At 32.9% G+C, this 17678-nt stretch overlaps 4 protein-coding genes across 5 annotated transcripts; 3 read left to right on the plus strand and 1 right to left on the minus strand.

The window, feature by feature from the left end:
* Positions 1–1254: 1254 nt before the first annotated feature.
* Positions 1255–5578, plus strand: LOC105786560 (probable envelope ADP,ATP carrier protein, chloroplastic). Its single transcript, XM_012613062.2, has 10 exons — positions 1255–1706; positions 2166–2222; positions 2393–2455; positions 2567–2623; positions 2729–2812; positions 3630–3698; positions 3776–3888; positions 3970–4139; positions 4462–4540; positions 5228–5578. Exons 1-10 carry the CDS (start codon positions 1368–1370, stop codon positions 5352–5354), a joined length of 1158 nt encoding a protein of 385 aa, XP_012468516.2. The 5' UTR covers positions 1255–1367; the 3' UTR covers positions 5355–5578.
* Positions 5579–6028: 450 nt separating this feature from the next.
* LOC105786562 (high mobility group B protein 1) lies at positions 6029–8571 on the minus strand. 2 transcript variants are annotated; one of them, XM_012613064.2, is made up of 8 exons: positions 8418–8571; positions 7780–7849; positions 7099–7221; positions 6954–7011; positions 6818–6862; positions 6586–6666; positions 6413–6484; positions 6029–6309 (listed from the first exon to the last, which is right to left on the minus strand). In XM_012613064.2, the coding sequence occupies exons 2-8, from the start codon at positions 7845–7847 to the stop codon at positions 6238–6240; spliced, it is 519 nt and encodes a 172-aa protein (XP_012468518.1). In that variant the 5' UTR covers positions 7848–7849; positions 8418–8571; the 3' UTR covers positions 6029–6237. The 2 variants fall into 2 exon arrangements, with proteins under 2 accessions (XP_012468518.1, XP_012468519.1); XM_012613065.2 differs by lacking the exon at positions 8418–8571 and adding an exon at positions 8293–8315.
* Positions 8572–10018: 1447 nt separating this feature from the next.
* On the plus strand, positions 10019–11409 carry LOC105786561 (chlorophyll a-b binding protein CP29.1, chloroplastic). The gene is made up of 2 exons (XM_012613063.2): positions 10019–10581; positions 10958–11409. Exons 1-2 carry the CDS (start codon positions 10084–10086, stop codon positions 11315–11317), a joined length of 858 nt encoding a protein of 285 aa, XP_012468517.1. The 5' UTR covers positions 10019–10083; the 3' UTR covers positions 11318–11409.
* Positions 11410–13162: 1753 nt separating this feature from the next.
* Positions 13163–15352, plus strand: LOC105786563 (uncharacterized). Its single transcript, XM_012613066.2, has 5 exons — positions 13163–13331; positions 14007–14219; positions 14299–14371; positions 14820–14979; positions 15059–15352. The coding sequence occupies exons 2-5, from the start codon at positions 14054–14056 to the stop codon at positions 15164–15166; spliced, it is 507 nt and encodes a 168-aa protein (XP_012468520.1). The 5' UTR covers positions 13163–13331; positions 14007–14053; the 3' UTR covers positions 15167–15352.
* Positions 15353–17678: the final 2326 nt, after the last annotated feature.

Consider the following 17678-nt stretch of genomic DNA (forward strand, 5'->3'; position numbering starts at 1 on the left):
AGTTGGGAAGGAATTATAAATACTTCTAGGCATCGTATTAAAAGAATAGATATGATCAAAACCCACAATAAGATTATTCAAAAAAAAAATATATATATATATATATATATGATACAACTGTCCTTTAAAATGGAATTAAAATTAAAGGTAATTTTTTATTTTGATTTTTAATAAAAGATTAGATTTTTATTATTTTGATTCATTTTATCTTTCATGTTTTGTAAATATATATTTTTCTCTTTATTTTTCACTTTTTAAATTATTTTAAAATATTTTAAAATAATCATAATTTTTATTTTTATTAAATTATTCATTTAAATTTTTAAAGTGTTTGAGTCATCTGATTATACCTTGTGATCTTATGATACATGGTCAGTCCATGGACCATGGCTAACTTCATCTCATCAAAGGTATATAATCTCCCTTTGAGTTTTAATTTTCTTTCTTTTAGATAAATTTTAAAAATTAAATCATGTCTCTCAAGTATAAGATATTATTTAAACCCCATTTTTACATGGCAAGAAAGAAAATTAAACTAACAATTACAATAAATTGGATAAAAATAACTCAGTATTACGAGTTAAATTATATTTTATTTCATTTATTCGAAAATGAGTAAACTAGTTATTGTATTTTAGATCAAATAGCAAATTGATTTTGTTAAAACTTTCATCTATTTCTCTTGTTATAAAATTAACCTTTATACATCAAGTATGAAGTATACGAGGCAATCCACATATCATTGTTTAGTTATTCTATTAGTTATGTGGCTTTTAACACTATAAATGGATGAGTTTGAGTTTAAAATCGTTATCATTTTTATCACCATCATGATTCACCAATAAGAGCTTGAGTTTAAGATTCTATCCATAGGTCTGCACTCATCTGATTGTAATATGCTCAATTTGAGTTAAATGTAAAATTTTCCCTCAAATTATATCAAAATTTTCACTTAGGTATTTGTAAAAAGTAGTATCTAAACTATCAATTTTATTTCATTTTACACTAAATCACGATATCAGCCAATAAGAATATGACATGTGGCAGAAATTTTTATTTGTTGTCATATATTTTGGGATAAAATGAGACAAAATTGATAGTTTAGGTACCAATTTTAACAAAAAAAAAAAACTTTAGATACTTAAGTGAGAAAATAGTATGATTTAGGGGCCAATTCCGTCGTTAAGCCATTCAATTTCAAGGGACTTAATTATAAAAGGCAAGTTTTTCAGACTTTTCATTTTTGCGCTCTTTCCCCCCCTCTCTCTCTCTCTCTCAGCACTGCAACAAAAAACAACCTCTGCACTGCCTTATCTCTTCTCTACTTTCAAACAATCCTCCTAAAGTTCCCACTCTACCCTTCCGCCATGAGAGAAAACAAACCAATTTTACGCTTCGAAACCATACCAGGCCTTACCCTTTTAGACACAACGAAGCGCGATGACTTTCTTCATCGAAACACCCGCCTCACTTACCATCTCGATAATGGCAGTGGCAGTGCTCGTAAATTCGCTTGTATTTCGATGGCAGAAAAGAGAGAACAACGACGAGATTTCGCGCCAACTCTAACTCAGCTCCTCAACCATCCTTTGGCTGCTTTAGCTTACGTACCTAGAGACGTTGCCATTTTCGCAGCCGGCGCCGTCGCTGGTGCCGTCGCTAAAACCGTCACGGCTCCGCTTGACCGCGTCAAGCTTCTTATGCAGGTTATTAGCCTGTAGTTTTCCGGTTTTGATTTAAATTAGAGATTTAAAGATCCTACATAACAGTTTCAGTTAGTTAGTTAGTTATTGGTTGACGCAAGTGTAAATTAAGAATAAATTATCTTAATTATGGATAATTTAGCTTTTTTTGTTTGAAGAATTGATTGTGTTATTGAATTGAGAATTGTATAAATTTTTCATAACTATATGGATCCATTGTTTATTGAATTAATTTTTCATAAATTATGCTTATGGAATTCATCATGTACGATTGTATATGTGTATGGATGGCAATTTTTGATGGAGAATACTAATAGAATAAAATGATTAGATTGAGAATTTTAAATTTAAAAAGTATTTTTTTTTTGCTTTTTAATTACAAAGACTAAATTTCAAACATCATTGAAGTGCAGGGACTTGCAACATTTTTTAACCATTGCAAAATGATTTTTCTTTTGGCAGACACAAGGTGTTAGAGTTGGGCAAGAGAGTGCAAAAAAATCTATTGGTCTTATTGAGGTAAGTTTTTTGGGTTCATTTTTCTAATTCTCAGGTATCTTTGGTTATATTTCTGCATGTTCTATCTTTACTGGAATTGGTAATTATATGTTTGTTGAAATTCAGCTGATTAAGGTAGTTTTATTGGATTGTATTTTAAATGTTGGTGACTATTTGGGAGTAAATTGCAGGCGCTTGTATCGATTGGGAAGGATGATGGAATTAAAGGGTACTGGAAGGGCAATCTTCCTCAGGTTCTTTGTAGTTTTTACTTCCACTCTTTATTTTGGGATTAGATTTCGATAATGTAATTGTGATGGTTTACTGAGCTGCTGTTGACATTGATTTAGTACTAAATGGTTCAGGTGATAAGAGTTGTACCTTACAGTGCAGTCCAGCTCTTTGCTTATGAAACTTATAAGGTAATAAAAGAATATGCATAATGTAATTTTAGAATTGTATTGATGCTTATTGCGTGTCCCTTGATGGAGTTAGTCGTTTGATTTCTAGTTCCTATTGAATTCTAGAAACTTTTCACGGGAAAAGATGGCGAGCTATCTGTTCTCGAAAGACTTGCTGCTGGAGCTTGTGCTGGCATGACATCTACATTTGTAAGTGATTCAATAATCAAGTCTTCTTATATTATTGTTTAGTGCAAGTTTTCCTATCTTCTTGCTTTTGGCTATTGACTATAAATGGGAAAATCAGAAAGGGTCTTGTGTTTCAGGGAGAAAATTTATCTGCAATTCAAATATATCCATGACCGGTATTGAAAATCATCCATATTTATAGAAAGTCAAATATATGGGTATCAGAATATCAGAAAGATATGGGTATCAAAATCTGGGATTTAAGGCACCAAAAGTGGGTTGAGATTTGGCATAAGATAATTGTAATTTTGATCCTTGAACCTCAACTATAAATAGGCCTAATCATTTCTCTTCTTCATCATCCTAAATTTGTCATTCTTTACTTAATGCATTGTTTTCTCTCTCTCTCTTTGTAAATTCTCACTTGTATTTTGGAGTGAAATATATTTGGTAGTGCTGAGGACGTAGGCAAAATTTGCTGAATCTCGCTAAATTCTTGTGTTCTTTATTATATTATTCTGTATGAATTGTGAGTGTGATTGTAGTGATTTATTGTGCTATTAAATTACGATTGAGGGATATTCTGGTTAGGAAAGACCTGGTACTTAAGCGATCCTTGTGATCCACCTCTCTTTCCTGGGAATTGAACTTAGTTTGATTTTTTAGTACAATATTTTTACTCTTTTACACGCTTCCGCACAACAACCTGTTAATTTTGGTTTTTGGAATTTTCTTTTAATCATTTTTGTCCATGAATCCTTTTTTTTCTCATTGATTGCTCAGTGTGTTTCACAAATTTCAGTCTTTCACAGTTGTACTTCTTTGTTCTTACGTATAGATTACATATCCATTAGATGTCCTGAGACTACGTTTGGCTGTCGAACCTGGGTATCGGAAAATGTCTGAGGTATACTCAACTCTCTCATTGTTACCACAAGAAGATGACAACTTTTTGGAAGATAAACCGTTATTTGTTTCTTCCAGGTTGCATTGACCATGTTGCGAGAGGAAGGTTTTGGATCCTTTTATTATGGTCTTGTACCTTCTCTAATTGGCATAGCTCCATATATAGCTGTGAACTTTTGCATATTTGACCTGTGAGTCCCAATGACACTTAGTAATACATCATATGAGAACCCGAACATAAATTTGTCTTAAAATTCTTGTTTTTATAACAGTGTAAAGAAAGCTTTGCCTGAAAAATATCGCCAAAAGACTCAAGCATCTCTACTGACAGCTGTAGTGTCAGCTGCTGCAGCTACCTTAACCTGCTATCCTTTAGACACAGTGAGAAGACAAATGCAAATGAGGGGTACACCATACAAATCAGTCATGGATGCCATTCCAGGTAAGTCGATGATAGTACTTTTATTGCCATGACTGATAACAAAGTCGATACAAAATGTACAAAAACTCAGCTGCATTTGGCATTTATGACCAGAGTATTGCGTGCTTTTTCTTCTTGAGTGCCATATAGAGCTACATTGACTTAGAAAATTAGAAATTAACTATTGTTGTTAATGTTCCAACCATCAGTATTTATTGTAGTCCATAATACTATCAAATTAAAGTTTCCTTTACTCATTTGTTAGGGAGGGAAAATGGGTAAAAACTTGCAGGCTTGTTGGTTTCACACTTCCACTAACCATACCATATTCTTGCTTGTGTAGGTATTATCGAACGCGATGGAGTGGGTGGCTTGTATAGGGGTTTTGTTCCGAATGCATTGAAAAACCTTCCAAATAGCAGGTTCACTTCCATTCCTTTCCCTTATTTTTGGAATAAGACGATGTTTGCACCATACTCACATTGTTCAGTTTAGAGCAGAATTTCTTGAGACCTTAGTCATTTTATTCAGTCAATTTCCAATGCTGATAATGCCTTGTGTGAAAACTTGCACGATTTTGCTGATAATGTCATTATCATTGCAGATATATTGCTGCATTTGGAAACAATTTGGGTCTAATTATGGTTTTAGTCCCTCTACTATGCTGAAACTGAGAATTTAGTCCCTTTAGTTTGGCATGAGTTGATCCCATTACTTTTATATTATTAGTAGGTCCAAAGTGATAACACCGTTAGTTACTATCTTTAAAGGAATGGCATGGACTTGTTTTGCTATTGTTCGAGTATACAGTCAATGTTACATGAAAATCCAGTCAATGATGTTAAATTAATAATAAATTTACATGTCAACCAATTGCTTTAGATTGTTTTTAAAAAAATTGCCTCATTACTTTAACGATAACAACTAACGGCTTTATCAGTTTGAACCTACTAATAGTATTATAAAAGTAGAGGGACCAGATCAATCCCATGTTTTAGCACAGTAAAGGGACTAAAACCACAATTAAACCAACAAATGGTCATGAAGTTCAAGTTGAATTGATCTGAGACATATTTTGTTAATTAATTGTTACTCTGTTTAAACTGCAGCATTAGGCTTACCACCTTTGACATTGTCAAACGTCTAATTGCGGCTAGTGAGAAACAATTTGAGAAAATGGTGGATGAAAATCGCCAGAAAGCAAAGCAGGAAACAGATGTTGAGCAATCATGCTGATAGTATGCAAACTCATCTCATTTTTACTCTTCTTTTTGCTATCCAATTTTTGTGCAAGAGCTTACCTATTATTTCTGAGAAATTACGTTTCACTTAGATCATCTATATGCTAGTGAGAATTGAAAATTTAAGTTTCACCGTACTGATACGGAAATTTGTATTTGTATCAGCAGATAACTCTGTGTGATTTGCACTAGAAAAATTTTGGCCCGTCAGATGATTCATATTTTATGTATTTTTACTAAATTTTAACAAATTTAAAACTCCAAAATTAGTTTTAAAATTCGACTCAAAGCTAATCACGTGCTTTAAAAGTCGAAATTCCAAGTTTGTCTCGAACGATACATGTTTCAACACATCGGTCGTAACTTCGATTGAGGCAATTCAAAATATGTTTTGGAAGAGATTCAAGCTGAAAAAGACCACTTTCCCGAACTCCAAACCAGATCGAACACAAAATCATATCGAAATATCAAATTGTGATCATTTTTTTATGTATCACGTAATCATGTTGTAAATAGAGATAACAGCAAGTGAAATATCTACAAACATAGTAACATAAAAATATGCAAATCTATTTTAAAATTTGAATTAACTAAATTGTTTATAGATATCCGAATCTTATAAATATTGGGAAAAAAGTTCATTTTGAGCAATATAACAATAACCAAGGATAAACAAATTATGTTAGTATTTAACTAAAACATGTAGCTTAATGTTAGAAATATAAACTGGATCAAAGCAATAAAGATAGTTTAAAGCATCACTATACTATAGATATTTGAGAGAGGTAATATATTTCACCTATATGCATGACCAAACAAAACCTAACATCTTTCTGCACTGTTAAAAACTATTTTATATCCAAATCCTCCATTCACTTTCAATCCTCCTCTTCTTCTTCATCGTCTTCTTCTTCCTCATCATCGTCCTCGTGTTTCAGATGTTGTCCTTTCTGAAGGAGAAAAGCATCATAAATATAGAACGGAAAAACAACATAAACAAATTTACACCTGATCAAGGGTCGAGTAAAGTCCTAATGATTAAAATGAAATTACCTCTTCACTAGCCTCATCCTCTTCATCCTCCTCGCCCTGGTGATCATCTCCGGTGCCATTAGCAGAACTTTCCTACAAATTATGATTGTCAAAATAAAAGGGGGGGGGTTAAAGTAGCTAAGTCAAGCAAATTATTACTCGAAATAAAAGAAATAACCTTGAACTTCGTTTACCTGTTTTTTGTTGTAGGCTTTCATTTGTTTTTCATACTCAACCTTCCTTTCTCCAGATTTGACCTCATAAGGGGCTTTTTCCTTCATAAATGCAAGCATTAAAATCATAATGATAATGCATATGCATAAATTCAGAACAATAAGCCACACAGAATTTCTGTCATTGAAAAGTCAATGCCGACCGAAAACAAGAACACATTGCTATCCATATAAAAAGATTTCCAGCACTTACTTCCTCAGACATGGATTTCCACATCTCTCCAGCAGCTTTACCAACCTTCAAGCAAAGAAGTTCAAAGAAACAACCCCCAAAGTCATTTACAAAACATGCATCCAATATCATGCTCAAAGGGTACTAATTCACTTACAGCTGATACAGCCTTCACATTAGGATTTTCCTTCTTGAAAGTACCCCTAAATTCCTCACTGGCATTTCAACCAAAAAAAAAAACAATAAAAATCACAACTCTCAAAAGTCATTCATATTTATACCTCAAAGTTCAAGATACATACAGAAACACAAAGAACGCACTAGGAGGCCTCTTTGGTTTGTTTGGATCTTTCTTAGCCCTTTTTTCCTTCTTGGCTCTTCGTATGGTACTTTTATCCACGGCTGCCTTTCGTTTCCCAATCTTTCTAAAAGAAAAATACCCACAATCAATCACTTGAGTACCATTGTACCCAATGCATGGACTCTTTCATATTTAAACATTCATCAAATATAAGTAAAATTCAATGATTTAGCATTCACCGCCCAACACATTAGCTTGGACTAAGGGTGTGTAAAAGTTGGTTCAAACCGATGTAACCAACGGCTTTCGGTCAAATCTGTTATGATAGTTAAGGCTATTTTGTAAGCTGTTAACATAAATTATGTCAATTGATCATCTTTTATAATATATACAATTATAGTATATAAAATTTCAACCAAAATTCAAATACAACCTAATTTGGTTTAATCGACTTAACGGACGGTTTGATTAGGTTAGTTAAGACCTAAATCCATCTATTAGTCAGTTATATAATGATATTGATTGGTTAAGTCAAAAATTTTTTTAATTAAACCAACTTAACCAAACCGATTGGTCTCCCCTGAACTCGACAAGCACAGCAAAAAGCAAATTCTCACCAAAAATAATGGAAAAAACTAGTCTATTTTTAAGCAAACAAAAGAACAGAACCAAGTCAATTAACCTATCATCAGCAGGCTTCAAGGCTTCGCCCGTGTTCTTCTTGGCAGCCTTGCTTCTAGCTCCCGTCATTTCTTCAGTAAACCAAACAAATAAAAAACATATATATCAATACTCATTTACAAAAACACGCTAGGAAAATTAAAATTTCGGTTAAGGAAAATAGCAAAGTGAAATCAAGAAAATAATTGAAATGTTTCGTAATGACTAGCTACTAGTCAAGCAAATTCAACTTGAATTCAATCACAGCTCAAAAATTACATGAAAATAACAACTTAATTATTATTTTTTAAAACAAAAAAAGTTTGCTTAAATAATCCAATTAAATTATTATCTCCTGATTAAAAAACAAATCATTCCTCTATGAAACAGGGAAACGAAGCAAAAAGAGAGTTACGATCTTCCTAAATTTCACTTTCAATGAAGTTGAACTAAATTTAGTTACTTAATTCACCATTCTACATATCTTTTAAGCAGAAACAAAACAAAAAATTCATATATCTATCTATAAACTTACTGTGTAAGCGAGCAAACAGAGGTTACAGAGCAAATAACATCTGATTAAGATATACAATTAAACAAACAAAAAAAGCAAATAAGAACAAATAAGGAATCGGATCCAGAAAAAGGAAACAACACTACCTTATAAAAGAAAATCAACCAATTGGCGATGCTTTTGAGAGAAAAAAAACAAAGCGAACAAAAAACCACAGAATGCAGAGTTTTTAAAAAGAATAGTATCGAAGACCAGAGAAAGAAAAAAAAAAAAACTGAAAAACAAGAAAGTAGGGGCAGATGGCGGTGAAAATCTTGATGTAGCCGGTTTACTTGTTTTAGGGCTTAAGTACGGGCCTATTTGTGGATCGGTGGTGAGATCAGCTCGATTGACCCGATTAATTTAAGTCTTTTTTGGATTAGATTTGTATATGGATCCAGCTCGATAGGCTTGGCCCAAATTAGATTGGATTTAGATAATATTTTTTATGTTTTGATTCACTTTGGATATAATTTAAATAAAAAATATTTTAAAATTAAATATATAAATATCAATATAAAATATATTTTTAATATATTGTTTTTTTTACCAATAAAACAATTTTTTTAAACGGGTCAAGCCAACTTAAAAGGCTTAATTTTTTTTTTTGAAATCAGGCTATAGCCCGACCTGGCTCAGCCACGAATAACTCTAGTTTGGACTAGATCTGTTCATAGGTCGGGTTATCCGCCTAAGCTTGAAGGCTCTTTCAAAATTTGAGAGAGTTTGGACAAAAATATTAAGCTCAAAAAATGAACTTCGACAAAAAAATTACGCCGGTTTAAAATATGAGTTAGGCTCGGACTTAAATATTCAAGACCTAATCCCGACCCAACCTGTTTTAAATTTATAATACTTTATATTATGTTATTTTTATATATTATGTAATTTAGAATATATTAAAAAAATTAATTCCATCGATAATATTATTTATATTTCTTTTTACAATAATTGTAATTTAATAAAAAAAATGTACATGACATTTGACTTTTTCTTGAAGATATTCAAAGGGATGAAGAGATTCCTCATCCAATCAGCATCAACCGCGTGAAAAGAAAAAATCAAGAAAAAACATAAAAAGGTTTAATTTCGCTTCAATCACCTTACTCTTCAAACTTTTGAAATTTAATCCTTTTACTTTTGATTTCAAGAATTTAATCTACTTATTTGATTAAAATTAAAGTCCAAAAATAATACTATTAATGGGATTCAATTAGATTTGAATATGTAGCATTTAATAACTTAAATTTGTAGATGCGGATAATTTAATGGATAATAATTATATTTATTTTAATTTTTAAAATTTATTAATGATGTGTCTTAATATAATTGAATGATAATGTATAAATTTATGCTCTATCGATGCAAAAATACTAACACTAATTTAATGAAATTAAATTAATATAGTATTTTAAATTAGATTTTAAATTTTAAATAAATAAAAATATTAAATTTGAGGAATTAAATGTATAAGGACTAAGTTTTAAAAGTCTGAAATGTATAGGGACGTAGAACTACAAACTTATTGGTGACAACAAGCGGTCAAATTTCAAGGGACCCCTACAGCCAACAGATAAGGCAAAGATAAGGCCTATACTTTCTCGACCGTCAGTTAGATACGCTTTCTTCATCCAACGGTCACAATATCACTTCATGGATAAAATCTCAATAACTCCATATTCCACTTTCATTATTAATAACATCACTTGTTAAAAGAATTAAAAAAACAAAAAAACATCACCACCACCACCATAGTCCAACATTTTCATAACAATGGCTGCCATCACAAACGCCGCTGCTACATCCTCCTTCATGGGGACACGCTTCCCCGACGTCTACACAAGTTCAGGGAGATTCGTCGCCAGGTTTGGCTTTGGCGGCAAAAAAGCAGCTCCCAAGAAAGTCTCGAAACGAACCCCCGACCGCCCTCTATGGTACCCAGGAGCAGTGGCGCCTGATTGGCTCGATGGAAGTTTGGTGGGTGATTACGGGTTCGACCCGTTCGGGTTAGGGAAACCGGCGGAGTACTTGCAATATGATTTGGATTCTTTGGACCAGAACCTGGCTAAGAATTCGGCTGGTGAGATAATTGGAACTAGGACCGAGGTTGCCGACGTGAAGGCGACGCCGTTTCAGCCTTACAGCGAGGTTTTTGGTCTACAGAGGTTTAGGGAGTGTGAGTTGATCCATGGACGGTGGGCCATGTTGGCTACGCTTGGTGCACTTACCGTTGAATGGCTCACTGGTGTTACATGGCAAGATGCTGGCAAGGTTAGTCTTTCAGTTTAATTAAAAAAAATTAAATAGGATTTATTTGATTAATTTCATATTTAATCAACTAATCCATGGACCTACATCTTAATGATTTAATTATAATTTAACTCTTAATTTATAGATTATATGTTCTGATCATGTTTGTAATTTTTAACACATTATCTTTATCCTCCAACACATAAATAAGAAAATAATACGCTTCATCGCACTTCTACATTGACAACAATGTTCATGTTAATCGAATTAAGACTCAATCGATTAAAAATATTTATTATTATAAAAACTTTAAAGTATCAAATTATGTTTAATTTTCAATTTCAGCATAATAGAGAGAGACAAAAACTATAATTAAACCGTCATTTGGTTTTTTCAGGTGGAGTTAGTTGAGGGTTCATCGTATCTCGGCCAACCCCTTCCCTTCTCGATGACAACATTGATTTGGATAGAAGTATTGGTGATCGGATTCATCGAGTTCCAAAGGAACGCCGAGCTTGACCCGGAGAAGAGGTTGTACCCCGGAGGAAAGTACTTTGATCCTCTCGGCCTAGCCGCCGACCCGGAGAAGAAAGCAACCCTACAATTGGCTGAGATCAAGCATGCTCGCCTTGCCATGGTTGCTTTCTTGGGGTTTGCTGTCCAAGCTGCTGCAACAGGCAAAGGCCCTCTCAACAATTGGGCTACTCACTTGAGTGACCCCCTCCATACTACCATTATTGACACTTTCACCTCTTAAAAAAAGCCATATTCCTTTGCTTTTATGTAGATTTTGCTCAATGTACTATTGTGTTAACATTGTTAAGAAAAACTTGCGTATGTTAATAGGTATCTGATCGGTTTAGATGTGGTTGGTATGATAATTTATTTTTATTATTTACGTATTATAAAATGTTAACAATATTTTATATTAAAATTTAATTTAATTTAAAAAATGTTATTATTTAATTTGGACTCAAGCTACAAACCAATTCAAAAAATATTTTGTGTACAAGTTCATTCCATGGATAGTTTGATATGTTAATTAAAACTACAACAAATCGGTCCAAATTTCCAAATAATTAGTGAAGTATGAATAGTTTAATCAAGGTTTTTAACTTTTATATAAGATCAAATTGCTTTAACTTATGAGCAAATTAATTTCTCTATTATAAATTGTTGGACAAAACACGTTAGCGAACAAAATATATAAATATAAATTATTAAATTGTCAAATATGTAAACCCAATAAAAACCGTAAGAAAAGTTGAAATCGAAAAGAAGAGAAAAATTTACTAAATGTTGAGGCCTGTTTAATATAGTTTCCTTAAGGCGGATTCGGCCGCTCCTATGGTACTTGGAGAAACGTTGGTTGAATGTCTCCTAGGATACAACAACACAATGATCAAAGCAATTTCACCTCTGCAGCGATCAATGAACAAACGTTGCCTTTTTCTATCACCGGAACGTTGAAAAATATGGAGAGGAAAAGAAGAGTTTTGAGAGCAAAAGAAATTCGGTGTGAGAGAGTATGGGTGTAGGAAAAATTCTACAGAATTCATAGCCTTTTATAGGCATTTAGTATGGTGAGATATTAACCCCTTAGGCTTAAGTTAAGAAGGAAAGGAAGAAGAGGGATTAAATCAATCTTAATTAAATTGTGGATTGGTGTTAAATAATTCCGATTGCTATTGCTATTTGTTATTTAACTTATTTAACCGCTACAAGATCCACAATTTCATGAGCTTGGGCTTCTATTGCTGACATAAAAACACCTTTTTCCATGTTTTCGGATACAACCCATAGGGGCTTGCCCGTTCTTTGTACATAAACCCTTGTGAGGCTTTTGCGAAGTTTCAATAGTTCTTCTGCTTCCAGGATAAATTCTCTTATTTGTGTCTCGTAAAAAGAACTAGCAGGTTAATGGATCATTACCTTGATGATATAACATAATGAAAGGTTTTTCTAACTCACATAATGAGTACAAAATCTGGCTATTAATCAAATAAATAAGATAGATGCTCGCAAGCCCAACCGGTCCGAACATTTCGCATCACCCATGTCATGTTGGTGTGCCCTAACCCCAACGGGTTTAAACCTACAATCCTGCACGCGAGGCAAGATTTCAAGCTTAATTATTCAATCACTTTTTAAGAAGGTTCTCATATATAAACATATCTCACACTTAGTATTTAACTAATGTAGGATCTAAGCTTTTCTTTTCCTCAACAAATATTTCCAAGTAGCTACTTTGATCATCAATTTCTCATTCATCACTCAACCATTTTGAGCATATGATATACCGTTGTAAAGGTCTCATGGAGTAGAATATAAAACCATAATTTTATGATTCAACTCTACACCTTTACCTATTGAGAATATGCCTCAAAGTTCCCATAAAATGCAATTTTTCCAACATAAATGTAAATAATTTGAAAAATGATTATTTATCATGTTGTGAATGGATCATTTTGTAACTTTTCGAAATTGAGTGATCAAAATGTAAATTTACTAATAGTTTAGTAACTTCAAGTGCAGTTTACCCAAAAAGTTTTAAATAAAATGAAACCAATTTAGCCCAACCCAACTCCTTGTGGAGCCTGTACTATTACTGACAAAGGCCATTTTATCCTTTTTAGCAATTTTCAACGTGAAAACTGCTGCAAACTACATGCTTGCTGACAGCCGCAAGGAAAATAATAACCAAAGTAAGCTAAAACCCAGGGACTGGTCCTTGCCTTTACTATTACCTGACTGATTCTCTTGCTCTCCGGGTAATTCAATTCATCCTTTTGATGTTTCTCATTGTCCTTACCTTCCAGCAAGTGCTTTTATGGTTACCTTTATATTCAGCTTCCACTGCACATCATTTGTTCGATGTTTTTCCTGATTGAACTATTGACATTTCTGAAACTTGTTAATCCATGATATATGGTCTGATCATGCGTATTTCGTTGTTTAATTGTTTGTCCATGTCGTCGTTTTCAAAATCTAGGTAGTTTCTGGGATACCCATTTGTCGATTTTGCAACATGTAATTCACTGTCAGTTTGGGCGGAAGTTATTTACATTAACCGAGATTACCTTTCAGCTCGTGTAGAATAGATATTGTAGCTCTCAGCATCTATGTTTATAGTTCTCCTTTACTTTTGAAAATAAGATGTTCGATGTTTGGCTTTTGCCTAATCAAACTATTGGGCATTTCTAAAACGTGTTAATCCATGGTATACGGTCTGATCGTGTGTATTTTTGTTGTTTAATTGTTTGTTCGTGCTGTCATTTTCAAGTTTTAAGGAGTTTCTAGGATATCCATATGTCATTTTGCATTCATTGGCAACTTGGATGGAAGTTTTTTTACATTAACCAAGATTAACTTTCGGTCAATCTAGAGAAAATATTGTATTTTGTTCCAATATCTGTTTTTGGTTTTGATGTCAATTGTGAATGCAGATGGTTCCATTTTAGCCCGGGATTCGTCTGTTGTTGGAAACGTGGACATGGGAACCCCTAGTGTTTTATGGAATGTTGCAAAGAAGTGTTTCACGGTTGGGGTTATCTCACTTACAGTTTCAGATCTATTTGCCAGTATTGTCCCAGTCCGGGGTGCCTCAATGTCTCCCACATTTAATCCTAAAACCAATTCCTTGCTTGATTCATTGAGTGGTATTACATTGAGGAGAGTTGAGGGAACTGTTTTGCTTCACTCTTGATTGTAAGTGGCTGATCATTTCTTTGGCTGCAGATGATCGTGTTCTGGTCGAGAAGTTGTGCCTTAGAAAGTACAAATTCTCACACGGTGACGTGATAGTTTTCTGGTAATTTTTTCGTTGATATAGATCGTATAGAATAATATCTTTGCTCTTGATTTCTTATTAAATACTGGCACCTCTTGATGGAGCAACCTTTGGGGTTGGCTTTTCATTTTTGGCTTCGTCATGCCAATGTTGTATATAACCATTAACTACTTCCGAGTTTGGAACGGAGTTATCGAACTATTGTTCATTATGGACCAGCTCTAGTATTTCTTCTTGTAGGCAAGGAGACGCTGAAGAAATTGACAGTATAAACAATCACATTTTCATGAGTCTCTTTGGCATGACCTTGATAACACCTTTGGTTTTTCTGTTAATGAAATGATACTTAATCTGGTTTCGGGCATTTTTGTTGCTCTATAAGTATTTTGCCTAAGTATTGATTCGATGTTTTGATGCATGCGATTCTGTTCCTGAAATCCAATGCTGCTTTCTTTGTATGCTTTTGCAGCTCTCCGGATAATCACAAGGAGAAACATATAAAGAGAATTGTTGGCTTGCCAGGTGATTGGGTCGGGACTATTTACGACGTGGTGCATATTCCAGAAGGACATTGTTGGGTCGAGGGAGACAACTCAGCTTCCAGCTTAGACTCGAGGTCTTTTGGCCCTGTAAGTTGGTTCCACCATGGTTGCATTCCTTAATATTACTGGCTGAACTCCTTTAACTCGAACAGGCTATCGTTTGCAGGTTCCTTTGGGTTTGGTTAAAGGAAGGGTCACCCATATTTTGTGGCCTCCACATCGAGTAAACAGCATCGAGAGAAAAACTTCTCGAAACAGAGTTTCGCCCTCCTAATTACATCTGAATTCTGAACCGCTGTTCCCTTCTTTTTCGTTGGATTTACGGTTTCTTTTTACCCTCACTTTAAGCAGTTGTCAAATGCCATGGCAGAGTTCTTCATGGGCAACTAATACATTTGTTTCCATTGATATAATTAACATTTCAGAATGCCCAATTGTTAAATTCAATTAGTTTGTAGCATATTCTCTGTCTGTTTGTAGTTTTCAAGCTAGTTGGATTTCCATCAAGGATGAGTGTCACAAACCTGTGTCATAAGAAGCAAATCGAAATCGTTCTCTTTTGGTACTCACAAGTCTCTAAAGGATTTGTCTCCTTTAGATGTACTTACACGTATTCAAACTCACATTCTCGCATACAAAGAAATATATTTTACGAAACAAATACCAATTGATCTAACGACATGGCCCAATGAGTTGGGCTGGGTCGTGATCATGGGATTACTTTCGTTCTTGTTAATTGAACCGAAACATCTTCAAGTTCTATCATCCCATAGTGAATATCTAAAGATCTAACAGAGAGCAAACATGCTCTATTACTCAAATTGCATTTTAATTTCTGTACGTTAGATTAAAGAGCAAATTGATCATTTCTACATGTTCTTCATGCTAACATACAAAAATCGGTTTTTAATAGTAAAATGGATGAAATTTTAATAAAATGATTTATTTTCTATTTAATCTAACTCATAGAAATTAATTTGCACATTTCTTAAATAAAGAAAACAAAATGTAATTTGACACTTAATATAATGATCTTCATAATACTTTTACCGATCATAAAACTATTAGTATTATTTAAAAAAAAAAAACTCTTTCTTTGTGCCATTGAATCATATGATGCCACTTGATAAAAATTTCATGTATTTTAAAATTTTTTTAACAAATATCAAAGCCCTTCCCGTTGCTCATTCATGGTCCATTTTCAATTATTTAATGACATTTCAACCATTTTTCTATGTTATTAATGCATAATTTTAGTAATTTTTGTACCCTAAACTCTAAACCTTGAACTCAGAACCTTGAACCTTGAACCTCGAACCCAAACATCGAACCTCAAATCCCGAACTTGAATCTTAAACCCTAAACTTGCAACCTCGAACTCCGAACCTTGAACTCATGGTTCAAGATTTAGGGTTTGAGGTTTAGAAAAAAAAATATCAAAATTGTGTATTAATGACATAAAAAAGAATTTGCTGAAATATCATTAAATAATTAGAAAAAAACCACGAATAATGTGGTGGAAAGGATCCATAAAATAATTTCTCTCACTACTAATTTATAAATTTATATCGTTAATACATCAAATACAAATATTTTTAAATAACATAAATGTATACATTAATAATGCATCAAATGCAATCTCTTTTCAACAATATAGACAACTCAGAAGAAGCTTATTCTAATTGCAAAACTGAAAAAAGAAGTTTGCATATATATATATATATATATATATATATAAAAGTTGGAAGTGGAATGACCACCATAAAATTCTAAAGAAAATATAGTTCCCAGTTGAGCAGGCAATCCAATGTTGCAACTAAAAATTTTAAGGTTGAAAAGAAAAGAAATGATGGTTGTAGCCATCTTTTCATCACATGGTTTGCCTTTTCAACTCCTTTTCCATTGAAATTTCAAACTACATTACCAAAAACAGTTGAAATTTTTATGTACAAAATCATACTAAATAGTTTCATTTAGGAATTCAACCCAAAGAATCATTGTAAGGCTAAAAGTATATATTTTAAAATCGAAGCAATGAACATTGATTTTTATTCAATTAGTTCTATCGTCGATGATAAATAAATAATTTAAAAATTATAAATGTTAATATACCATTTGGTACTCAAGTTTGACACTTTGGGTTCAGTTTAGTTCTTATATTTGACAAAAACTATGTCTTTTGATACCCAAAAGTAACATTGTTAATTTTTACTGTTTAATTCGGGTTCTATGGTTGATTTGATGAAAGTTAATAGTGATATTATTATATTTGATTTTTTCATTATTTTGTTAATATAATAAATTTAGTATTAATTGTGAATTTGTTTAATTTGTCAAATACAATCCGAAGATGTGATTTAATTTCGACTCGTGGTTGATTTGATGAAAGTTAATTATCGATATTACTAGCTAATTCGAATTTTCATCAAATCGAATCTAAAACTTGTATTAAACACTAAAAAGTTAACATTATTATTTTTAAGTACCGAAATGTGTAACTTTTTTCAAATACATGTTCCACATTATTAAAAAAAAATCAAATTCAAGTACTAAATTATGTATTAAGCTATATTAAAAATAGTAAAGAAAATATATAAATCGACTCAACAACCAAAATTTTTTTTTGTCTTGACTAGAGGTGCTCATGGGCCGGGTTCGGGCTGGGCCCATAAAAAATTTTGGCTCGAGCCCGGCCCGAAATATGGGCCTGGAATTTTGCCCAGGCCCAGCCCGAGAAAAGAATCATAAGCTCGGGCCCGGCCCGGCCCATTTTTTAATAAATACCC

This window comes from Gossypium raimondii, chromosome 1 (genome assembly GCF_025698545.1).
Source record: "Gossypium raimondii isolate GPD5lz chromosome 1, ASM2569854v1, whole genome shotgun sequence".
NCBI lineage: Eukaryota > Viridiplantae > Streptophyta > Magnoliopsida > Malvales > Malvaceae > Gossypium > Gossypium raimondii.

Coding starts and splice junctions, on each gene's coding strand:
- LOC105786560 (XM_012613062.2), top strand. CDS start 1,368: ATGAGAGAAAACAAACCAATTTTACGCTTCGAAACCATACCAGGCCTT. Junction 2,456..2,566: donor GGAAGGGCAATCTTCCTCAG/GTTCTTTGTAGT, acceptor TAAATGGTTCAG/GTGATAAGAGTTGTACCTTA. Junction 3,699..3,775: donor GGTATCGGAAAATGTCTGAG/GTATACTCAACT, acceptor TGTTTCTTCCAG/GTTGCATTGACCATGTTGCG.
- LOC105786562 (XM_012613064.2), bottom strand. CDS start 7,847: ATGACGGGAGCTAGAAGCAAGGCTGCCAAGAAGAACACGGGCGAAGCC. Junction 7,012..7,098: donor AGTGCGTTCTTTGTGTTTCT/GTATGTATCTTG, acceptor TTGAAATGCCAG/TGAGGAATTTAGGGGTACTT. Junction 6,863..6,953: donor ATGTGAAGGCTGTATCAGCT/GTAAGTGAATTA, acceptor CTTTGCTTGAAG/GTTGGTAAAGCTGCTGGAGA.
- LOC105786561 (XM_012613063.2), top strand. CDS start 10,084: ATGGCTGCCATCACAAACGCCGCTGCTACATCCTCCTTCATGGGGACA. Junction 10,582..10,957: donor CATGGCAAGATGCTGGCAAG/GTTAGTCTTTCA, acceptor TGGTTTTTTCAG/GTGGAGTTAGTTGAGGGTTC.
- LOC105786563 (XM_012613066.2), top strand. CDS start 14,054: ATGGGAACCCCTAGTGTTTTATGGAATGTTGCAAAGAAGTGTTTCACG. Junction 14,372..14,819: donor GGTGACGTGATAGTTTTCTG/GTAATTTTTTCG, acceptor ATGCTTTTGCAG/CTCTCCGGATAATCACAAGG. Junction 14,980..15,058: donor ACTCGAGGTCTTTTGGCCCT/GTAAGTTGGTTC, acceptor TATCGTTTGCAG/GTTCCTTTGGGTTTGGTTAA.